At 33.6% G+C, this 25,976-nt stretch overlaps 2 protein-coding genes across 3 annotated transcripts in view; both read left to right on the forward strand.

Annotated features, from left to right (window-relative positions):
- Positions 1-25,976, forward strand: part of LOC114333378 (complexin) — a 283,657-nt gene that overhangs the window by 160,870 nt on the left and 96,811 nt on the right. The gene's annotated exons all lie outside the window — the stretch shown is intronic.
- On the forward strand, positions 2,013-3,336 carry LOC126885632 (uncharacterized). Its single transcript, XM_050652265.1, has one exon. The coding sequence runs from the start codon at positions 2,229-2,231 to the stop codon at positions 3,006-3,008; it is 780 nt and encodes a 259-aa protein (XP_050508222.1). The 5' UTR covers positions 2,013-2,228; the 3' UTR covers positions 3,009-3,336.

Here is a 25,976-nt window from a genome sequence, read left to right on the forward strand (position 1 = left end):
TCCGACGGCTAAATCCTGTATATCATTAGTTTTTTGTTGCAACAACTTATTTATATTGTTCTCCGTATCCTTTTTTAGTGTATTCATAGCATCTGCGATTATTTTTTGTAGCTTTTGCTCGAGCAGTGGAACTTCTTTTCTTACTTCGTTTAGTCCGATTGTTAAATCTTTTATATTAATGGATTTTTGATCTAATATCGCATCATGGGCTTTAATTATTGGAAAGTATACGCTACGCATCTCATTTATTAGATTATCAACGTATTTTTTCGTTGCAGCATCACTATATTCTGATGGGTCCTTAACATTACAAATTTTCACATTTTCGGCATTAATGTTTCCGGCAGGAGTATGTGGAAATGTAACTCGTACTGCCTTTTGGGTGATACTGTTACGAGAGTGATGACCGAATTTGTCGACACTCATAATGGAAATGATGCCATCATTCTCAGTTACTCTATTATATTGGCTTCTTTTAGTTCATTGATGATAGCCACGATTTCGTTGTCGTGAGATGTGTTGCCGGCGTCTTTCGAAGCCACCAAGAGTTTAAGACGATCAACTAACTCATTGACGTCATCCCAATAAATATACTCTAAGGGTGCAGCGTTGTATGTTAAACGAGAGTCATCCAACCCCGTTCCTTTGACCGTAGATGAAGATGCTGACCGAGCTGTTTTCGTTCTGTGGTCGAGTTCTTTTTGTGATCGAGTTGCATGCTTTTTCATTGTTGCATCAGATGGTTTGAATAGAGGTTTAATAATAGAATGATATTTTTCTCCGCTGGAACCTTTAAGGCGTCCTAAGGTATCCAGATGAATCTCTGTGTTAATCAGCAGTGTTTTATACTTTTGTAAATCCTCATCATTATACTGTTCTGAGTTTGGGTTGGCATAAAATAAAAGGTGATATAGGCCTGGCGTACCACTTAACCTACGTTCTTCAAAATCCCGTTCTCGAATTATTACTATGTCTCCATTGTCTTTGTCAAAGTTTATTCGACGTTTTCCCAATATCCAGCCACTAATACTATCGTAAAATGGACCATAGTTTTTATCGATTTTATCGTCTTTTATCAAATATTCTTTTATGTACTTGTGACTTATTGGAGGATAGTGGTCGATATATTCGTCTGTGGCGTCCATCGGAATCTCGTTAGAACCGGAGATTGGCTCTTGAATGTTTTCATCAGATGCCTCGGGTGCATCAAGAAATACATCCTCATCCTCCTCCTTTTTCACCTCTTCTTTTTTAACATGTCCAAACTTGTTAGTGATAGTATGATGTAACGTTTTTGATGATTGAGCAATATCCTTGAGAGGCTTCGATATTGGTTTAAAAAGTTTATTTAGTGACTCATCTTGCTCTGTTCTACCTAACTTCAATGCCAAATATTTTTTGCGAATTGATCTAGCCAATTCGGTAACTTTCTTCTTGCGAAGGGCAATGGCGACCGTATCATCTGGCATTTTGCTGGCGACTAAACAAACACCTTACAATTTTATATATTTATCAAATCCTTTGCGATATCGTCCATTGTTGAGAGCAAAATCTTTCATAATTACCACAGTACCATACCTATCTCTCCAACATTCTGAACACATTTTTTTAAATTCATCAAATGACATGTCTGGCGATACGTGTTCATCAAATATATGTTTCAAATTTATCTCGTCTTGCTTGAACAGCACAATCATGTTACAATTGTCTCTTATTAGCTGCTTAGGTATTTTTGAATATGTTTGGCATAAGTAAGCCGCATCGATATCTTTATGTCTGCACATGGAATAATACTCACGAATCTTGTGTTGGCCATCACATGCGACATCGTCAAATAAAAACAGTTTGGTTGAGCTTTGTTGGGATCAATAATTTCTTCATTGTCTTTAAATGGAAAATACCCTACACCTTTGACTTGCGCTAATGCATCTCGCAATAGTTGGTATTTCGGTTGAAAGAGGGATTTTGAATAAACATAGACATTTTTAAACTTGACGCCATTTAGACTAAATAAAAGTGATAGCATGGCGTTAGTTTTTCCACATCCACTTGGACCACAAATAATGGCTCTGAATGAGTTTGGTAATAATTTTCCATGTTTACTGTTGGTTGCTTTCTGTACAATATCTAGATTATCAATTGGTAACGTCTGCTCTTGTTGAATGACTCTCATCGTGTGTTAAACATAGTAAAAATATGAACAATATATTACCAATGTCACCAAATGCATGACCATCAGTCCAATGTTGGTGTTCAAAGGGGAAGGTCTTTTGAACTCTCTAATTAATAAACTTCCAGTTGAGCTTCATATTCCTGGTTATCAGTATTGTGGACCTGGAACAAAACTAAAAAAACGTCTTGCACGCGGAGATCCAGGAATTAATCCTTTAGACGCAGCTTGTAAACAACACGATATCGCTTATTCGCATCATACATCTCTCGAAGAACGTCACAAGGCCGATAAAGAATTGGAAGATAGGGCTTGGGAGCGATTCAAGTCTAAGGACGCTAGCTTTGGCGAAAAAAGTGCTGCTTTACTTGTAACCGGTGGAATGAAAACGAAAAGAAAGTTGGGAATGGGATGTCCTCGTCGTCGTGGAAGAAAGGGACGTTATTCTTTCAATCGGGATGTGGTACCTAAAATTGCAAAGTCCATGAAGAGAGGAGCATCGTTAAGAGATACTGCTTTGACAGCTGTACGAATAGCAAAATCGGTAATTAAAAAACTTGGTGGACGAAAAACAGTTGATCTTCCACGAGTGTTGCCACTAAAATCTGGAGGTTTCCTACCCCTCATACCCCTATTTGCAGGTCTTTCTGCATTGGGGGCTTTAGCCGGTGGTGCAGCAGGGGTGGCGAAGACTGTGGTTGACGCAAAGAACGCCCAAAAGAAATTGGAAGAGGATATGCGCCATAATAAGGCGATGGAACACATCGGCTCAGGTCTGTACTTGCGTAAGAAACCAAGAGGCGGATTCGGTTTGTATCTGAAAAAAAACTTCCAATAAAGCTACCCAATCGTCCGCTGTACGACATAGAGATTGCGCATTACGCGAAAACACTTAAAATCCCACATTTTCGAGGTGTTTTCATGAATGACACTCTGCCTAGACACGGTCCTCGAAAACGTGAATGCGCAATAGTTAATCTAGATGCATCATCACACAGCGGAACACATTGGGTAGCATATAGAAAGATAAACAACGACGTAGAGTATTTCGATTCATTTGGTAATTTGAAGCCGACCAAAGAACTTGTTAAATATCTAGGTACACATACAAAAATTTTCTATAATAACCATCAGTATCAAACCTACAATCAAATCATTTGTGGACATTTATGCCTAAAGTTTTTATATAATGGAGCATATTAAAGGTATGGAACTGCTTCTGGACCATATGTTTCACAAAAAACGTTTTGAAGGATTCAGTGAAGAAGAACTAAAATTAATACCGCTAGATTATATTATACGAACTGTAGAACCTATAGAATTGTTATATATATGGCATAAATTGCCTGGGGAATATCGACAAGAATTTAACCTGCAGATACTACTTCCCTGCTTCGTGCATTACAACAGACCTGATTGGAGGACTCATTGTGATGGCCCACCCGGTTCTCAAGCATCTTGTCATTTATGTAAACTTGCTTTAGAACAAATAAAAAAAATGTGAATAAATTTGTTTTTTTACTGTATATAAACCTATTAATCTCTTGACCTGAATCAGTCATCATGTCGCAGTTGTTGAGAGTAAACAGCACGAATAACATATTCTCGTTTCAACCTCCCACACCGATCGTATTAGATCCGAAAAAAGATTACGAAATAGCTCTTCGATTTTTCCATTCTTACAACAGTATACCAAACATCGAAAATTGCAAGTTTTATTACTACGATGTCAATAACCGAGTGCAACATTTTGATTTCCCCGATGGATGTTATGAAATTATCGATATTGAGGAATACATACAAAAGAAATTGGGGGCTGCCAATACATCTAAACCTGACATGATATTTAGTCTAAAACCTAACCACAATACGTTGCAATGCGAAATCTTCAGTCAATTTAAAATTTCATTTCAACCAAATGACAGTCTTGGTACAATATTAGGGTTTTCTCCCGTAATACTAAATCCTAGACAGACACATTCTTCAGATCTACCTGTTAGGATTATTAAAGTATCTAGCATACGCTTTGAATGCAACATTAGTACCGGAGCCTTTGACGGTAACAGACCTGCTCACACGCTCTACGAATTTGTCATACAATCAAATCCTGGGTACGCAATTGACGAAACCCCTCACAATTTGTTGTATTTACCTGTTGTGCCACAGCGTGAAATTACCAATATCACTGTGTTGGCTGTCGATCAAGAAGGACGACCTGTGAACTTTAGAGGAGAAGAGAGCACATTGGTGCTGGAACTTAGATCAAAAAGCAGATGGGATTAGTAATAGAACAATCTACCCAGAGAACGCCATTAGTTGTGCAACCATCTCAGCAGCAATATCTTAAACAATCTACCTACAGAACACCATTAGTTGTGCAACCATCTAAGCAGCAACATCTTACGTCCGCAAACAAATTGTTTTTACAAACGTTGGGTTTTAAACTGAAAAAATGACTACAATGTATGGAAAGAGAGCGCGTTCAAACAACATCACAATGCCTCCAATATTTGATATTTATCGTAAGCCAATATTTGATGAATCGATTCGAAAGGCTGAATACCGAACTTATGCACCATTCATCAAATCATTCAACTGCAATGATATTGTCGAATTTAGCATTAATCAAGTTGACTCGTTTTTTGCAATGAGCGAAACCTTGTTATGCATTAAAGGATCACTCGAAATAACTGGAAATGGTGGCGTCAAACTAGCAAATAATGTGGGTGCCTTCCTTTTCGATTCGTGTACGTACAGCGAAAGCGCAAGGGAGATGGAAACAGTGCGGGATCCTGGCATCGTAAGTGCTGTACGTGCCATGACATGTTATACGCAAGAAGATTCTAATTATATGGTTATGGCTGGATGGAATTACCCTAAGGATCCAATTCTAAACGCTGCAGATCATTCATTCAGCATACAGATGCCTCTTAAGCATGTTTTCAACATTTTTAATGATTATCCATTGATTACGTGTGGTCGTCAAACAATAAGACTAGTTCGAGCTCGAAATGATAACGATTGCATAGTTATTACAGAAAAACAAAACGCTGACAAAACTACAACTGTTACAACCGCTAAGATTAACATTACCAATATTGAGCTTAGAGTGAAGCACATATTCCCCAATGATGATATTAAATTGGAACTCATGAAATCTATTCAACAAGATCAACCTATAGTTATTCCGTTTAGAAAGTGGGAATTACATGAATTACCTGCTATTACGAGAGGTGCCAGGCGTGAAGTTTGGGCTGTTAAAACTAGCACATCAGTTGAAAGACCTCGTTATGTTATTGTTTTCTTTCAAACCAACAAACGCGACAAGATTACAGCTGATCCTACTTTATTTGACAATGTCAACATCCAAAGTATTAGATTATCGTTAAATGGAGAATACTGGCCAAACGAGAGAATTCAATTGGATTTTAGCAAAACCGATTACAATGAAGCCTATTTTAACTATACCGAATTTTATCCTAGCTACATACATTCCCAACAAAAACGACCTCTACTCGATTTCTCAGCTTTTAAGAATCGTGCATTGTTCGTTATCGATTGTTCGAAACAAGAAGAAAGCATGAAAGCATCCACCGTTGACGTAAAACTCGATATTGAAGCGAATAACGGTTTTCCCGACAATACCAAGGCCTATTGTATTATTATTCACGACTGTGTAATGGAGTACTTCCCTCTCACCGAAATTGTAAAAAGTCTAAATTAGATGCATGAGGTGTCAGTAGTACACGAGCAATCATCATGAGAATAGCATTCGTAGATATTCAGGGATTCGTTGTGGATGGGTGGTTTGTTCCTAAAGAACTTTCCATTGAAATAGGTTATAAACGAAGTCATTACATCTTTTTGCCTCCGAAACCATTCAATGCGCTAAGTAATGTGGATAAGAAGACCGCATCATACGTGGAGAAGAATCTGCTAGGCATCCGGTACTCTGATGGAGAAGTTGAACTATCTGAAATAAATAAGATACTGCAAACCGAGTTGTTATATACAGCTGACTGTATCTACGTTCGAGGGAAACAAAAAGCAGAATATTTGGATAAGAAACGCCACGTTTTTGGAATTTTTCCTCATATTATTGATGTTTGCAAGTTCGATGGTACGCCTCGTGCTGCTGGAAATCTTGGTTTTACTGCAAACCCCCCATGTCATGCCGCTGGATTATTTTCATGTGCAGAAACAAATGTGAATCGCCTGCGTGACTGGTTTGTCAATAAAATAATGCCAATGTAATTTTTCTGTGTACAAAATAAATATTTTTTAAAGTTATGGGTTTTTTATTTAAACGCCTTATTTATTGATCAAGTCTTATATTACATGATGATTCAACCATGACAATAAGGCCTACGCGACATTTCACGAGCCCACGTGACGTTTTGACGTGACGTTTTTACGTGCTTTGACGTGACGTTTTACGTGACGTGCTTTGACGTGACGTTTTACGTGACGTGCTTTGACGTGACGTTTTCACGTGCTTTGACGTGACGTTTTACGTGACGTGCTTTGACGTGACGTTTTCACGTGACATTTCACAAGCCTACGTGACGTTTTGATGTGACGTTTTTACGTGACGCGTTGACGTGCTGTGTTCCTTTTTAGTTCTTTTAATAAAAAAATTGCATTATGTTGTTGTTTTATTTAAATTCCAAAATTACCAGCCGCGCGCTTCGTATCTACGAGATCCGCGAAAAACTTAAGGTACCGACCGCGCATCTGCTTCGCGTTCCGCGAAAAATTAAGGTACCGATCGCACATCTGGTATCGCGCACCGCTGCGCCGCTGTGTTCCTTTTAAGTTCTTTTAAAAAATTGCATTATGTTGTTGTTTTATTTAAATTCCAAAATTACCGCGCGCTTCGTATCTACGAGATCCGCGAAAAAGGTCCCGACCGCGCATCTGCTTCGCGTTCCGCGAAAAATTAAGGTACCGATCGCACATCTGGTATCGCGCACCGATCGATCAGCGCTAGAACGCCGTCACATCGGAACGCGCCCCATCGGACGTCGTCACATCGGAAAGCGCCCTTTTGACACTATGCTGCCATGTTTTTTTGTATTCGTTATCTCCCGCCCATTCCAACGAGCCGTCGTACGTTTAAATCGGACCAATAGCAGCAGAGATACCATGTTTCTCTCTCTAACACACATACTTTCCTATATCAGCTGTGACATCACATACCTCTCTCTCTAACACACAGAATTCCCTATATCTGTAGTGACACCCGTTTAGATCATCTACTCTTGTCTTTAATCAAGGATGTAAAGTGGGATCTAATGTAATTTGACAATCAAATTGTATTAGGGGAAAGTTCGAGAGGCTACCTACTTGCATCCAGAATACATCAACAGCGATACCCTGAGAGAAGGAAGCCAAACGTAAGAGCTTTTGAAAAACTATTCATCATCATCATCATCACCATCATCATCATTCCTCAACCTATTGCATCCAGTGTTGGATATAGTTATTATCCATATTCTTCCATTATTCTCGTGCCCTCTGTATCCAATTTCTAACTGTTTTTCTCAAGTCATCCATCCTGAAAAACTGTTATGAGTGAAGAAAAGAAAAGGGTGTCCTATTTAAAAAATTGTATTTGCTTTACCACGTAGTTATTAACCACCCTATAGAATTCGGCAACTGGAAAGTGCAGGCAAGGGACAGAACAGAATGGCGTAGAACGCTTGAGAAGGTCGAGGCCCTCTAAGGGCTGTAGCACCATGATGATGATGATATAGAATTCGACATAATATTCAAACCTGGAGAATATCATTGCGTACATCTTTTCTAAATAGTTTTTTGGATATACTGTACTCTAACGGCATTATCGACCAATTCCACACTAAAAACTCACCCTGTATCAGTAACAGTGACCTTTAAACGTACACAACGTCACCAACACTAAATCAAAATGCCGGAAAGGGTCTATAAAAGCGAAAATAACCTTTTATACATGACAAAGAACCCTACGAATATATCTTCGAAGATTTAATTGAAAACCACACAATCAATTAACACTCCGTTCATTTTGATTGGCTGGGCATAAGTAAGCTGCCGATTGGGTTTTCTAACACGGTCTGTTTCCAGGATAAAGGACGAATTAAATTAAGGATTGTGGCTTTCTGCGAGAGAACGGACTGGGAGCAGTTTACTCTGGTGGGATGTGCGATTTGACTAATGTCTTGTATGGCGTTTTTAGATATGTATTGGATTACTTGGTAGGTCATAATAAAACGAGAAAAATTGGAGCAAAAAAACGTAGACAACGTAGAAACTTTGCAAGAGCCAATAGATGGCTGTGATGGAATGAAATTACTGTTCTGTGATTACGCCTTTTACTAACAGGTCGAATACTAGTTTTAAAAAATAAATATACCAAAAATTATCTCCTCCAATATAAATAAAAAAAAATGAAAAAAAGATTTTTAAAAAACGCTTTTCTCCAGTTACGAGTGACTAAATTTAAACATAAAAAAATCAACTAAATAGCAAAAAATAAAAAAATTGAAAAAATCTAACACATTCGTCAAAGAAAAGCGTGGCGCGTCTTAATCGAATAAACGGTTTTCGCACCACGCTTTTCTTTAACGAATGTGTTAGATTTTTTCATTTTTGAAGTTATACTTCTTTAGGCGCGATTGAGATTGAGGGTGAATTTATATTGATCTGCGCGCATGCGCACACCGACAGTATGGTATTAGTCGTTATACGGGCTCTGATTGGGTGTTGAAATGATCTGTCAATAATAAATTGTTCAATATGAAGGTAAACAAATGTATAATATATTAGTTTTATTGTTGTGAGGACAGAAACAAAAAAAGTTTATAATTGTTGTGACTTTTAAATAGTTTTTAAAACAACAGGTACGTAATAATTGTAAATGTATCATAGGTACCTACCTATTTGAACCTACCAAAATACATAGTATGTAATACTTTTATTTACATAATTTGATTACCATCAAAATTTCTATCAATATTCACCTAATATATTGTTTTCTTACTCTATGTTTTGTTGTATTTTTTCAATTCTAAATCATTTCAATTCAAAATCAAAATAATTTGATTTATGTAATTCAAAAATGTCAAAAGTTTAATCCGTTTAGTTAGTCGATCTTCGCACATAATGACACGTTGTCTCCGTGGCGAAGCGTTTAATGCGAATGAACCCCAATACAACGCCAATACCAACCGCGCTGATAAGTTGGTTCGAATCCCAATAGAAACTTTTATTTTTTTATTTTTTTTTATGCATTTTATGATTGAAAGTATATTTATTATATAATTTTATTTTCAGAAAATACGTATTAAGTTTAAAAAATTTCCGACAATTAATGTTCAGAAATCATTTGTGGCATATTTAATGTGTTTGTGTGTGTTTTATTCTTTTATTATTTTAATTTTTGGCACTGTTTTAATACAAATGTTTGAGAAGTAGTAAGTATAAATTAGTTTAATATTTAAATAAAATATAAATAAAAAGTATATTAATTTCGTTTATAATCATATAATCATATAATAGAAGTATAACTTCTTACGTGCGTACAAAGTACACACACATTCTTTTTGTTTATTTTTTGCTTTTTGGTTGATTTTTTTGAAATATGTTTAATTTTAGTCACTCGTAACTAAAGAAAAGCGTTTCTTAAAAATATTTTTTTCGTTTTTTTTTTATTTTTTACATTTTAATCTCACATTTTTCAAACATTAAAATATAGTCATGTTTCTTAAAATATAAAACATGATGTACAAACATGAAAAGTAGTCGGAATCGGCAAACAATTTGAAACTTTATTGTTTATTTATGAAGCATAACGTAAACAATTAACGTAAAAAGTGAAATTATGTATAGTTCATATAATTAGCTACAATCTGTAAAAGGTTCAAGTTTCGTCATTGTAAAAAACAAGAGAATTTAAGCATTTTCCGTTAAAATCATTTTTATTTAAACAATAAACTAAAATTTTTTTTTACGAGGAAAACGAAAAGCCCTAGATACAAAGTTTACTACTTTTTAAACAATTAGAATAATTGAAATAAAAATATAATAAACAATATTTTAAATCCAAGACTTTTCGTTAATAAACTGCTTTCTGGCTGCATCCCATATCTCCGGATTTTACAATATATAATCACATAGAGACGACGAAATAGGAGAAAGCAAATAGAGGACACTTAGGCCACGCATGTGACTGCATAATCTTCACTGATGATGCATAAGGATGCTGAAATAGTTACTATATGGAGATGGTAGTCCAACTCTGAATCGAATATAAACAAAACCTGCCTTGAACCCTTTTTTATCTTTTTCATTTTTACTCAATTTGTGAGTATTTAGAAACTGTCTTTCGGTCCTTTTCCTAGACGAAGAGAAGGTAAATGCGTGGCCTAAGTGTCCTCTATTTGCTTTCTCCTATTTCGTCGTCTCTATGTGATTATATATTGTAAAATCCGGAGATATGGGATGCAGCCAGAAAGCAGTTTATTAACGAAAAGTCTTGGATTTAAAATATTGTTTATTATATTTTTATTTCAATTATTCTAATTGTTTAAAAAGTAGTAAACTTTGTATCTAGGGCTTTTCGTTTTCCTCGTAATACGAGAGATGTCGCTGTATTGCGTCTCAAAAGGCGGGTTCATCGCATCGCGATGGTTTGCTTTAAAAGAGGCAGAATGTTTGTATTCCCTTCAGAGTTGTGACTGCATAATCTTCACTGATGATGCATAAGGATGCTGAAATAGTTACTATATGGAGATGGTAGTCCAACTCTGAATCGAATATAAACAAAACCTGCCTTGAACCCTTTTTTATCTTTTTCATTTTTACTCAATTTGTGAGTATTTAGAAACTGTCTTTCGGTCCTTTTCCTAGACGAAGAGAAGGTAAATGCGTGGCCTAAGTGTCCTCTATTTGCTTTCTCCTATTTCGTCGTCTCTATATGATTATATATTGTAAAATCCGGAGATATGGGATGCAGCCAGAAAGCAGTTTATTAACGAAAAGTCTTGGATTTAAAATATTGTTTATTATATTTTTATTTCAATTATTCTAATTGTTTAAAAAGTAGTAAACTTTGTATCTAGGGCTTTTCGTTTTCCTCGTAATACGAGAGATGTCGCTGTATTGCGTCTCAAAAGGCGGGTTCATCGCATCGCGATGGTTTGCTTTAAAAGAGGCAGAATGTTTGTATTCCCTTCAGAGTTGTGACTGCATAATCTTCACTGATGATGCATAAGGATGCTGAAATAGTTACTATATGGAGATGGTAGTCCAACTCTGAATCGAATATAAACAAAACCTGCCTTGAACCCTTTTTTATCTTTTTAAAATTTTTTTATTGACTATTCGTGTATTGTTCCCGCGAATGCATATTATGTCTGCAAATTTTTAGTCATTTGCATTGAAGAAAAGGCAGTCAAGTTAAACGAATTCTTATGTTAATTGTAGCACAAAACGTCTCTACCGGTGTTTTTTCTAAGACTACGATAAAAACACGAATTTTTTGAATTCGAGTTTTGGTTGAAATTTTGTTTCGTATCGTATTGAAATTTGACTCGAATAAACGCCGATTTATATATAAGCAAATATATGAGCGTTCAAAATTTGAAATTTTATTGTTTATTTATGAAGCATAACGTAAACAATTAACGTGAAAAGTGAAATTATGTATAGTTCAAATCATTAGCTAAAATCCGTAAAAGTTTCAATTTTCTACATTTGTAGAAAACAAGAGAATTTAAGCATTTTTCATTAAAATCTTTTTTTTTTTTTTTATTTAAACATAAAAAAAATATTATTGACTATTCGTGTATTGTTCCCGCGAATGCATATGGCTGCAAATTTTCATTCATTTGCATTGAAGAAAAGTCAATCAAATTAACTTCTAAAGATTTGATGCAAACTATTGAATTAAATAAAAGCGTTTAAAATAAAAAACAAATATAGTGAAATGATGACACCTCCTGATGTAGGAATGGTAAAACTCTTACAGAAGAGTATAAAACTTCTTTCAGCCAATGTCTCTTCGGTCCGTTCTATCCTATCGTGGTCCATTTCTAAACTCTCGTCCACTTCATCCCTCCATGATCTTCGGAATCTCTATCTTTTTTCCTTCCTAGTGGGTTCCAATCCCAAATCTTTGATATTCATCTTGTCCAATCTGCTATTCTTACTTGTCTATATCACATTAAAAGTTTTTCTTTTTTCTAAGACAATGTAGCTTAGTATGTCCTTTTCTGCTGCCTGTGATTCTTGTTTTATCTTCTTATTTCTAATAAGGTCCAGTCATGTTAGTTTTAAGCTCCTTATTATGAACTGCCTTTCTATTGCTGTAAATATAGACCTGTTTGTTGGTTTATTTCCTAATTCTCAGCTTTGTCAGTCATTACACTCCGTACCTAGGTACTCTAGGTATATTACATAAATATTCTATTCTTTGTATTTCTGGCTATTTGTCTATTTCATGCATTTGTTTAGTATATCGTGGGCATACTGCAAAAACTGACCAAGTCAAATATAATAATATCTTTCGAGATAATTGATGTTGAATATTCTGTAATTTTATTTTATTTTTTTTTTAATCATTTTAAAAGGATATGTATTTTTTCTTTCCAGGTATTAAATGGTTGAAGTTAGTTATTCTAAGTAGCTCTGAAAATCGCATTAACCTTTTTGTTTTGACTTGGTCACTTTTTAATGTAGAAACTTGCTCAAATTTAAATCATGGTCACAAAATGATGATTATTTATCAATAATAAATCACAAAGAAAATACTTTTAATTTTGTTTATTTACAGTGTAAATCTGAAGTTTCAAATAAAAACATTTACTTTATTTTTTAAATTGGAAAATGATAACAAAAATGTAAACGTTTCTCTACTAGAATTAATCTGAATCCGAATAGGAGAAGTAAAGCCAATCTGAATCCGAATCGGACAATATTGATGGCTCTGCAGCAACATATTCCCACTCTCTGATGGTATTGACTGATACCCAAGCATGGAATTCAGAGGGAGTTGTCCCTGTCTACACAATTTTAGAAGATCCTGCTTTTTAAGTTTAGAAATATGAATTTCTTTGGAGTAAAATAGTAGTTGAATTTCTTTTATAATATTTATAACTCGTTTAGTACGCCCAATTACATTGAACATAAGACAGTCTGGATCACTATAGTTGTACTTAAATAAAATATATTGCGGTTTGTCTTCTTCATATCACATACATGTAATTTTTAGCCAATTAATACGATTCTAGTTTTCGTCAATGGTTCTATTTTTATTTTTAAGAGTACCTAAACGAGCAGCTAGAGTATTTATATCAAGAAAAGCATTATACCTTAATTCGTGTACGTTATATGGATCACTTTTTTTGTTTAGGCCAGTCTAAAAATGTGTAACTAATTATGCAGAGTGTATATTGGAACATTATTTTTAGCATTTTCTATGGTACTGTGCATATAATCCACTTCCATGTAAGAATGCCCAGATTCTAAAAAATTATGCTGCACAATATTTAAATTGCTGTTTTATACGATAAAATGAAAGATAAACGGGATATCTATTTTTCCAACACGTGATCGTTCAACAAATAAACATACAACATATAGATAAAACTAAAACATAGAAAAGTGATCAAGTCATAATATCCAATTGTCGCAGTACAATGTTGACATGAATAAAATATGAAGCGTATTTCATGCAAAAGTGACCAAGTCAACATGTTCATTTTTTCCAGTCTGTTGATACGCATACCCAGACATAGACATTTATATGTTATGTGTGTTGCGGCATCAAACCTTATAATTTTGCCTTGGGAATTTTTCCAGGTATTCGGTTGGTTCTTTGGAGTGACTTGGTCACATAGACTAAAAATCGATAGCAATTGAATTGGTCAGTTTTTGCAGTATACCCACGATATGTTCTTGTCTGTCCTAATCTGCTGGTTATCTGTTGTTCAATGGTTCCGTTCTTTGAAATTAGGAATTCTAGAAGATTTTAATATTTTTCAGTGCCGTTGATCCATGTCTACGTCCATTTTTAAGTTTTTCACTGGTTATTGTTCTATTGATAAGTATTTGGTCTTTTGTAGGTTTATTTCCAGTCGTCTTTTTGTTGTATCTATCTTCTAAATTTCGGGGAGATAGATGATAGATCTTCTTCATCTTGAGACTTTACCATTTTGTCATCTGTGGATTGGTGTTCCCATTCCTTCGCATTTACTAGGTGATGTAGAACATCCTTGTAGTAAACATTTGTGCTCTTAAATTCGCTCGAGTATTTATATCTGGTGTTGACTCCTACCCTGTTATTTTTGTATAGGTTTTTTACGACTTCTAATAACCTCAGCCTTATCGTGATTTCCTTCATCATTTTTGTCATAGTTTTTCTCGTGTAATACGCCTTTTTAAATCAATGAAGGTCATGTGTACCGATCTATGCTTTGCCATTCATATCTTAATTAATTGTTGGAATGTATAATATTCGCACCCTCAGTAATGTAAGGGCTCAACTCAAAATTTGTGTTAATTGTGATTTTGAATGATATGGGCACAAAACGAAATTCTCTACCGGTTAGCATTGACAGAGGGAGAAAAGGAACATGAATGGTTGGGTAAATATATTTATGCCTCTCTCACACTCTCTCCGCCACCTCTGGTTTTTACTGCTACAAGGGAGCAATCAGTAACATGTCTTTCTATGACGAAAATCCTAGTTAGTTTATGTTTTAACATGCGGTATTATATAGAATAATTTTTAGTTGAGCCGTTATATTATGCAAAATATAGTAAATAAATGGGTCTAATTCATAATAGATCGTTATTTTGGATAAACAGTGATAGGGCATTAATAATATAAGGGATCAAACTAAAACAGTTCTTTATTTCTATTATGTTTTTTTTGTACTATATGGGACTAACTTGAAAGTATTTTTGAAGTTATACTTCTTTAGGCGCGATTTCATTGAGGGTGAAATTGTATTAATCTGTGCGCATGCGCATACAGGCAGTATGGAGTTCGTTACTAAATGTTTTAATTTATGTATTTATCAGTCCCGAAAAGGTGTGGAAAGAATATTTAGTGTTTTTAAATATATTTTTCTACAAACGTGTTAAAAATGCAATTTATAGCACTCCATAGGAGCGTTAAAAATGCTACTTTAAAGCACCGGTGCTTTAAAAAATTTTAGGCGCTGCAGTTAAAACTGAATTGTCAAAATGTGAAACGTCAAAATATTTATATTTCATTTATTAACATTAATAGATATTAATAATACAACTTGCGCAATTTGAAAAAGGTGGTTTAAAAGGTTTTTTAAAATTTAATTTAAACTGTATTGCATTTTTAACACGTTTGTAGAAAAAACTCTTAAAATTTGTTAGAATATACAAAAATAAAAGTAGATGTTATTCTGATCTACGTATTGACAGTATAGGCAGTTTTGGTGTAATGTCAAGAAAAATATAAAAATGTCCTGTAATTGAGAATGAATAAATTATAATTGTTGATATATAAGACGTTTGTAGAAAAAATATTGTATGATATAGGTACGTGTTAAAAAGTACATTTTTAAGACACTCATGTGAATTGCAGAATGAGCGAAGCGAATCTTTCACACGAAACTTTCACATACGTGCCTTAACATTGTACTTTTAACATTTATATCATAAATAACTATTATTATAATTTTTGTGTATTTGGACTTGTCTACCTCGGGAATAAGATAATAAGTAATATTTAAAGTATTTTATAATTCACTTCGTCTGTTTGTCACTATGTCTGAGAAATCTTGTAGCCCGGATAATCAAAAGGGGATAGCTCAGTGGTAGAGCGTTGGACTGGAGATCAAGGGGACCCCGGTTCGAATCCTGGTGTTTTCTAATCTTTTTTTAATTTTTGGTGTTGTTTTAATAAAAATATTTGGAAAGTAGTAAGTAAAAATTAATTTAATCTTTAAATAGAATACAAATAAACTGTCCGAAAGTATATTTATTTCATTGAAATCATATTTATAAGTATAACTTCTTACGTGCGTACAAAGTACACACACATTCTTTTTTTCAATTACATTTAATTAATGGAATTTATTTATAATAATTTTTTTGTCATCCCTATTTATAGTGCAATTATCAAATAACAAATCTGCCAAATTTCACATTTATAACTTAAATAATAAGCATGTTATTTAATAAAATAGCTATAATTTTGGAAACCAGAATCTTTAAACGCGATTTCCCAAAAATCTTCTTTTTTGAATTGTGCCCCTATATTACTGAGGGTGCGAATATGTCCTCTCTGATCATTCCCGATTTTAATTGCTCTGGGTTTAAGGTGCTGTAAATAATGAGAACCACTTCCAAATGATGGGTCATTTGAGTTAAGATGATTTTGAGAATAGATTTAAAGTAAAAGGTGCTAAAATTATTTTAGTTAAAGATTGTTCACCTCATTAAGTCGACAGGTTGGATTTTTGTCATTAAATTTATTTTGCCGAGTTTCATGAGGTACAAATTTTCATTGGAACGCGATGTATACATAAACCTTTTTTACCATTTAATTTAATTTATAGATCGAGTATTTTCTTACTAACGCATCATCTGTACATTTATTTATTTATTTTCTAAGATAAACAGTACCTAAAGGAGAAAACATCTTGTGTATTATTTTTGTAACATAATTTTTTACCCAACAAGAGATCGGCTGTTGAATAAACAACTACTACAAGTTTTACAGAGTTACAGAAAAATATTTTGCAGGAATCTCGTGTATCCAACAGCCGCCTGGGGCAATACAATCCCGCACAGAGAGAATTTTTCCCCGTTTTATTATTTGCAAAGAAAATCGATATCAAACTGTACATCCACATTCTTAAAATAATTTTCCATAAATTTTAATTAATTTAAATTTTCCGAAATCCAGGCAGCTCGTGGAAAATTCGAACAATGTTTTCCAAAGCTCGGTATTGGAGGAATCGATACTGACACAAAATTCATGTAATCGACTGTGACAAGCAATGCATGGAATTTTCTACCAGTTGAATAAAAGTTTCTGTTTTATTAAACTGGCTCGTCTTATTTATTTTTCATTGTCGAGGTTCCAGACGGGGCTTTATTTGAAAATCTGACGGCTAGTTCGTGGTATTGGTGGTTTTTATAAGCCAGAGATGGAAAGAAACGACCACTATGAAGGTTGGTGATGTGAAACTGACAACATTTTTTTTTGCTGTAACTAATGTGGATTTTTTTATTTCGCTATAAAATACGAGTACGTCAAACATAAAGAGAGCATAATAGACCAGGGTAATAAGCTAGAAATAGACCATGTTCGGGACACTCAAAAATCCATGTAGCTGACTACTTTTTTAGTTATTGTTAGGGAGCGGATTTATATGCGATCAACTTTGATGAAATATGCGCATATATATGCAGTAAAAAATTACGAAATATGCGCAAGATATGCACAAAAATTCAAAAAGTGCGCATATCGAGAAACCACAAATTTTCTGTTCTATTCTATTCTAGGGGGTTCTTTTAAGGGGGGGGGCAATCTTATTTATTATCCTTCAAATAAAATCTTTTTTACAAAAACTGATACCAATAGTTACACATTTAAAATAAAACAACAATATCACAATTATATCTTCGATTATAATTCACTACAATGTGTTTTTCCAAATTTTTTAAGAGGAAAAATTTTCTTTGATCAGATAAGATATCTTTATAACTAGAAAAACTCCTTTCAACCAGTGGTGTCATGTTGCCGGAACGCACCGGAACGTCGTTCCGGCACTGGTTAAGGCAACAATTCCAGAATCTAAATTTTTTTGAATTAAAGCAAATGCATATAGATTTTAAAATATGCAGACGTAACTTGTATTAAAAAAACATCAAGTAATATTTTACTTGTCAAAAAGTTAGTAAAAGTGCTTTCCGGCACTGCTAATTTTGCCATGACACCACTGCTTTCAACATCAGCAGAAATAATTGGGGCGTATTTAAAATAAGTTGTTAAAAATTCTGCACCAAAATCAATTTCAAAATTTCCATTAAATATTTCGCGAGTTATGTCCTCCAAAGTTTTAAAGCCGTTTAAAACGGGATCTGATCTAAAGCATAAATATTTCAATTTCCGTTAGAAAATCGTAGAACTATGGTTAAAGGTGTAAATTCTCTTAACAATAGGGGATTTAAAAGAATCATCAGAATTATAGCTATTAAATTGGGATACAAATTGTACTAAATATAATAAAAGTAAATAAAATTCGGATTTCCGGGTAAACCATCCTTCATCATTTTAACATCCTACAATAATGTTATAACGGCGTACTATAAGCGCTATAAGTACTTTGTGTAAAGATCGGGTATTTTCTAAGAAAAAATGAAAAGGCAGTGAATGAGCCGTCTCTCTTCAGGTAGTTCTCGAATTAATAGATAGGACAGCCTGTGCGGGGAAATATTTTGTGTCGAATTAAAAAAATGAAAATTTTGTTTGGACTTAAATGTTTTTAAATAGGCACAAAATATGCATGTTTCTTTTAAAAATATGCAAAATTTAGTAAAGTTCCCAAATATGCGAAATATGCATGCAATATGCATTTAGCATAAAATTCGCTCCCTAGTTATTGTATACCTATAGAATGAAAACCTACCTGTTTCCTGCCTAGAGTTCGCGTCCGTTTTTAATTATTAACAATTTAGTGCAGAAATCGCAATTTTTTCGATTTTTTGCACCCCTTTCAAAAGCTAAATAGTTGACATAAAATTACAAAATTTAATTTTTTAGAACATTAAAAAACCTTCAAAATGCCGATTTTTGAAAGTTAAAAATTTAATTTGTTGCTACGCAAACTGCAAAATAAGTGAAAATCGTCATTTGTTAATAACTTTTACTAAAACTACCTTATAACTTTAGTGTTTCACCCAAAGTTGGGTATTGGGGTCCTTAACAAACTCAAAATTTGAGACCGATCCATTAATTAGTTTAAGAGTTATCCTAATTGTTTTTCCCAGAGACCTTTATTTTGCAATAACATAAGACAGAAAATAATGAAGATAGGGCAATTCTGAGTATGCCAAATGAAAGTAGAAAACTGATACTAAAACTGGAAATCTGGTACAAAATGTACTAAAAAACGATAAAAAGATTATCTAATATAGTCAAAAATCCTAATGCCAAATTTGTGAAATTTTGTAGTTTATAAATATTAAAATAACTTTAAAAATATTGTCCGTAGAAAAAATCATTTTACATATTAGAAAAGCTGGTATTTTACACGAATTTTTAAAAATGTAGTGAAGGGGGAGCTGGGAGCCGACAAATGCACGAGTTCAAAAACTAAAAAAAGCAACTTAAAACTACTATTATTTTCTATATCTCGGGATCTACTGAATATATTTTGATCGTTCCTTTTTTAATTTGTATGTAATTTTTCTGTACATTACAAATATGTAGTTTGTCTAGACATTTTTAATTAATTAACAGTCCAATTTGTTTAAAAAATTTGTGAAAAAATAATTTTTTCCCAAAAATCTCTGATTTTAATCATAATATCCCTATTAATCATAAAAAAAGTTAAGGTATGCTTTAATAAATAAATTATCTTCAATAAATAATTATCTAATAAAAATCATTTATTTATTAATGTGTACTTTAACTTTTTTTGTGATCATTAATGATAGTATGATAAAAAAATATTTTTTCAAGAGTTGTTTGAACAAATTAGACTGTTTATTAATTAATAAATTTATAAACAAATTCCATATTTGTAATGTCGTAAAAATTACATACCAATTAAAAAAAGAAAGATCAAAATCCATTGAGTTGTACCGGAGATACAGCAAATTATATTCGTGTGAAATTGCTTTTTCGGTATTTTAACTCGCTGGATTTGTAGATTCCCCCTAGTAATCGTTTGCACTACATTTTTGAAAAATCGTAGAGGGTGCTCTGATGGTATAATGTTTGTGCAAATTTTTTAAGAAAAAATGCATATCCCCTTGTTTAAAATGGCATTAATGCTATTCCTTAATCATTATAAACTAATTAGCTGTGAATTAAAAAAAAACATATGGCTAACTTTGTCCCAAATGAGCCCAGGCTAAACTTTTTTTTATTTGAAAATTCGTGTTATAAAATTTCGAATATATAAAAGATTGTTTCTACGGACAACATTTTTAAAGTTATTCTAAATGTTTATAAACTACAAAATTTTAAAAATTTGGCATTAGGATTTTTGACTATGTTAACCATTTTTGGCATACTCAGAATTTCTCTATCTCCATTATTTTCTGTCTTATCTTATTGCAAAATAAACAAATAGAATCTCTATTTGTCTCTGGGATAAACAAATAGAATAACTCTTAAACTAATTAATGGATCAGTCTCAAATTTTGAGGGTTTGTTAAGTACCCCAATATCCAACTTTGGTTGAAACACTAAAGTTGTAAGATAGTTTTAGTAAAAGTTATTAACAAATAAAAATTTTCACTTATTTTGCAGTTTGCTTAGCAACAAATTAACTTTTTAACTTTAAAAAATCTGCATTTTGAAGGTTTTTCAATGTTCTAAAACACTGAATTTTGTAATGTTATATCAACTATTTAGCTTTTGAATGGGGTGGAAAAAATCGAAAAAATCGCGATTTTTGCACTAAATTGTTAATAATTAAAAAACGAACGCGAACTCTAGGCAGGAAACAGGTAGGTTTTATTCCTTTAGGTCTACAATAACTAACAAAGTAGTCAGCTACCTGGATCTTTGAGTGTCCCGAGAAAATTCTTATTACCCTAGACTATAACTCAAAGTACTACAAGACTTAATATTTGTATATGCAAGATTGTACTGAAATTATTTTATTTCTTCTAATTTATAATGACTTTTAACACTCAGTTTATTCAGTTTTTATTTTAATTTAATACAATCACTATTTACAATGCAGTTTGTGGAAGCGATCACCATTTCTTAAAAGCAAAAATAATGTTTTCAAGAAGATGCCAGAAGGAACAAAGGAACAACCAGTAGTTCGCTCAGAGATGGCAGATGACGTAAGATATAATCTTATAAGCCTAGAACAAGATACTGTAAAAATATTGTATCAAAAAAGACTAAACGAGAAACTTAAAAACATAACTTTCAATAACATCGAGGACCACTACAATTACATTAAAGAAAGTATTCACTCTGCAGCAAAAGAAGCCCTTGGATATTACGAAAAGAAAAACAAAAATACTCCATACTGGTGGGATGAAGAAATAGACACAGCGATAAAACAAAAGAAACAAAAGTATGAACAATATTTAAGTGCAAAAACAGATACCAATTGGTCTAATTACAAAAACCAACAAGCTAAGGTGAGACAAATGATAAGACAGAAAAAAAATGAATCCTGGGATCAAAACTGTCAAAAAATAAATACGTACATAGGAGGAACCAGAAGTACACAAAGCTGGAAACTTATTAAATCTCTTAGGACCAACGACAAGAAAAAAGATTTAATCTCACCAATTTCGTTAGAAGCATGGGACATGTACTTCAGTAAACTGTTACAAGAAGATCGAGTAGAATTCAAAATAAAAGATAATAACCAAAACATACGCGTTGAAGCATCTCCTATAAGAATCACGAAAAAGGAAGTAAAGGATATTTGTACTTCACTCAAAAACAAAAAAGCACCCGGACCTGGCAATATACCCTCAGAACTAATAAAAAATGGAACTGAAAAACTATATGAGCACCTGACAATACTCTTTCAAAACTGCATAAACAAAGTAGAGGTTCCAGCCGAATTTAAAACCTCTACCATTTCAACTTTACATAAAAAAGGAAATAAACAAAATTGCGATAATTACCGTGGAATAGCAGTTACTAGTACCATTAGTAAAATCTATGGGAAAATGATCAAAAATAGAATAGAAAGAGAATACACTGATATGGAGGCAGAAGAACAGGCAGGTTTTAGAGCTGGTAGATCGACCATAGACCACCTTTTTTGTATCACTCAACTTATAGAAAAAAAGGTTGCCGTAAATCAAGAAGTCCACTTTTTGTTTGTTGATCTAAAAAAGGCCTACGATAGCATCCCCCAAAATAAGTTATGGAACACTCTAAGACAAACGAACATCAACTCAAATCTCATAACAGCAGTGGAAAAACTATATGATAACGCCAACGCCAAAGTTAAAATAGGAACGAATGTTTCCAAAGGTTTCGTAGTAGACAAAGGACTGAAGCAGGGATGCTGCCTATCGCCGACACTTTTCAAAATATATCTGGAACAAGCATTGAAACTTTGGAAGCGGAAATGCAGCGGCATGGGTATACAATTAAATAATAACAACCTGTACACTCTATGTTTTGCTGATGATCAAATTGTGATTGCTAACGAATATGACGATCTGGAATACATGACTCGAAAATTAATCGAAGAATACAAAAAATGGGGATTAGAAGTTAACATAGATAAAACAATGTACATGAACATCGGTGGCAACGAGCAGAGTCTAATTTTAAATGACGGACAACACATTAAGTACAACAATAAATATTCTTATTTAGGAGTAGAAATCACGGACGACGGCAAATCAGATCAGGCTATAAAAAAACGAAACATTCAAGGTAGAAGGGCGATATCGCAACTAAATAGTATTATTTGGGATCGACATATATCCAAAAAAAATAAACATCGAATATACAACACTATTATAAAGAGCATAGTAATGTATGGAAGTAACGTGTGGCAATTAAAGACAACTACTGAAAGAACACTACAAGCCACGGAGATGGATTACTGGAGACGTGCCGCAGGAAAATCAAAACTCGAAAGAGTTAATAACCAACGTATACGAGAGATTATGGGAGTCACACATACGATTGTCGAAGATATAAGAGTACAACAATTAAAGTGGTATGGACATGTGCAGAGAATGCCAGAACACCGTCTGCCCAAACAGATTCTAGATTGGTCACCAAATGGAAAAAGAAAAAGAGACCGACCCAGAAAGAGCTGGAGAGAAGGAATAGACAGAGAGATCCGAGAGAGAGGTTTAGACGAAGACCTTTGGGAAGATAGAGATGCATGGAGATTGGGCATCGGAAGACGTCGGAGGACGTTTTAAACCGATTATATATATATATATATATATATATATATATATATATATATACTATTTACAATCAAACTTAATTTATATATCAGATTTTCTATTTCCCGAGTAACGATATATATAATCGATTTAGATCTCAGGCTATTTTTACAAATTTTCCCTTGAATATTCGAAATCTCAAAGATAGACAATAACTAAAGAAAAACAATCAATTTCTCATTTGATTTCGAAGACGTTAAACGTTGAATATAAATCATTTATGGCGTTTTTTTGCCAAAGTAACCACTAAAGGACCACGCAACACTCCTTATGGAAAAGTGGTACCGGTCAAATTTGATCAAAGTTTGGTCAATGATACTTCTTGATGTGTAGATTAAAAAAGTCCATGGCACCTGGGTCTGAATAACTACTATTCTCGAGTTACAGCCTTCTGAAGTTATTGGATACGAGTGCTCGGTTTACGTTAAATGCACTAATTTACGGTCAAGTGAACGAAAATATTTATTATTAGAAGAAGAGGAACTCAGGTTCTTCATACATACTTGCGTGTTGTATATGAATTCGTGGTCAAAAATAGTTAAATCATATTTTAGTCTTCAGAAAACCTCAGAAAACTCCTCAGAAAACTAAAGAAGTGCAATATAAAATGTGCTGCTAGATCGATATAAGCATTATCATGTTTTCATGAATGCTTCTCAGTTATGCAATACCAGCAAAACTGCAGTTCCGCCTTATCTTTAGAAAACTACTGAACAGTGGCGGATCTAGGGGGATAGGGGTAATTCCACCGGTAACATGTTCCAGAATTAATGAAAAAACTTTATTTAATGAAAATGAACGAGATGGAGTCATCAAAACACACTTATAACCAAATAGCGGATAGTGTGACGAAAATACGTAAGCCCAGAGCACGGGTGCCCATATAAAAATTTTTAGGGGTGGGGGGCAAACGTGAAGATGTTGCACATTATATTTTGTATACTTTGAATAACCAGATTTAATTCAAAGCACCCGAAAAGCCAGGGGGGCCACGCCTCCCCCTGCTCATGGGTATGGGCGGCCATGGCCCAAAGGACCAGAGAAGATGAGTTAAGGGTGTTAAGAGTACGAAATTGGAAAACTAAGGCGGAGGATAGAAAGGAATTAAAGCTGATTCTCGAAAAGGCCGAGGTCCACCAGGGGTTCTATAGCCAATGATGATGAGTTGTTAGGCTTTGCAAGACATCAACCTAATGTTAAGCATCCTGATAGGTCGTTAGTTAACACGACGTATGATGCGTCTAACCGAAATCAGCAAAATGTTAACGTACAATTAGTCGAAGATGATTTAAACCCGATTTTTCCATAGACAATTGTAATTAATATTTAGACTACCAGGTACTTTGTTTTTTTTTGTGTATTGAAATCAAGTCCATGTTCTCTACCTGTCTTATATCTGATATGCGGGACAAGTTTCATGTCAGCTGATGTATTTTTTTATGTTTCAACAATTTTTTCTTTAATTATTCTGGAACATGTTACGAGTGAAATTACCACATCCCCCTAGATCCGCCACTGTTCAGTAGTTTTCTAAAGATAAGGCGGAACTGCAGTTTTGTTGGTATTCCATAACTGAGAAGCATTCATGTAAACATGATAATGCTTATATCGATCTAGCAGCACATTTTATATTGCACTTCTTTAGTTTTCTGAGGAGTTTTCTGAGGTTTTCTGAAGACTAAAATATCATTTAACTATTTTTGACCACGACTTCATATACAACACGCAAGTATGTATGAAGAACCTGAGTTTCTCTTCTTCTAATAATAAATATTTTCGTTCACTTGACCGTAAATTAGTGCATTTAACGTAAACCGAGCACTCGAATCCAATAACTTCAGAGGGCTGTAACTCGAGAATAGTAGTTATTCAGACCCAGGTGCCATGGACTTTTTTAATCTACACATCAAGAAGTATCATTGACCAAACTTTCATCAAATTTGACCGGGACCACTTTTCCATAAGGAGTGTTGCGTGGTCCTTTTACCACTAATCTTATGGATTAAAGACGACTCAAAATTATCTTTCATCTGTTTGCATTTATTAAAATTTGATGGTAACTACTGATTTGTTTGTACCTTTTTTTCATTAACTAGTAACTATCAATAATTCAAATATTTGCATCTTCGGTAATCATAATTTAATGTAAGGAACTCTTACAATGATTTCATATTAAGCTATCGATGTATTTGCTCAATTTCTTTATAAAAAAAATTATTAAATTAAAGTCGCCATTACCTTTTTATGCTGCTGGATATACACAGTCCACCAAAAAAATCTGGCGCCTGATAATCACACAGCGCTTTAAAAATTATTAATCTACCTTACAATTTCTAATTGTTTTTTAATTTAGTTAATGTCCGAATTGTATATTATTTGACAAATAATGACATGATTTCGAAGTCAGTTAAATATGATATACAGTCGCAAAAATTAAAGAATACCCATGAACGGTCACATCAATCACTTATTTTGTATTTGCTATCTTTTTCTATAACAAACGGTTGTTATTTATAGAAAATACAACAAATACAAAATAAGTGACTGATCTGATCGTTCATGGGTATTCTTTCATTTTTCCGACTGGAATGCCCTAAGGCGTTATTTTGAAAAATAAGGCCCTTGGGCGTTAAATTAAAATAACTAGTTAAAT

The sequence above is a fragment of the Diabrotica virgifera genome, chromosome 5 (assembly GCF_917563875.1).
Source record: "Diabrotica virgifera virgifera chromosome 5, PGI_DIABVI_V3a".
Classification (NCBI taxonomy): Eukaryota; Metazoa; Arthropoda; class Insecta; order Coleoptera; family Chrysomelidae; genus Diabrotica; species Diabrotica virgifera.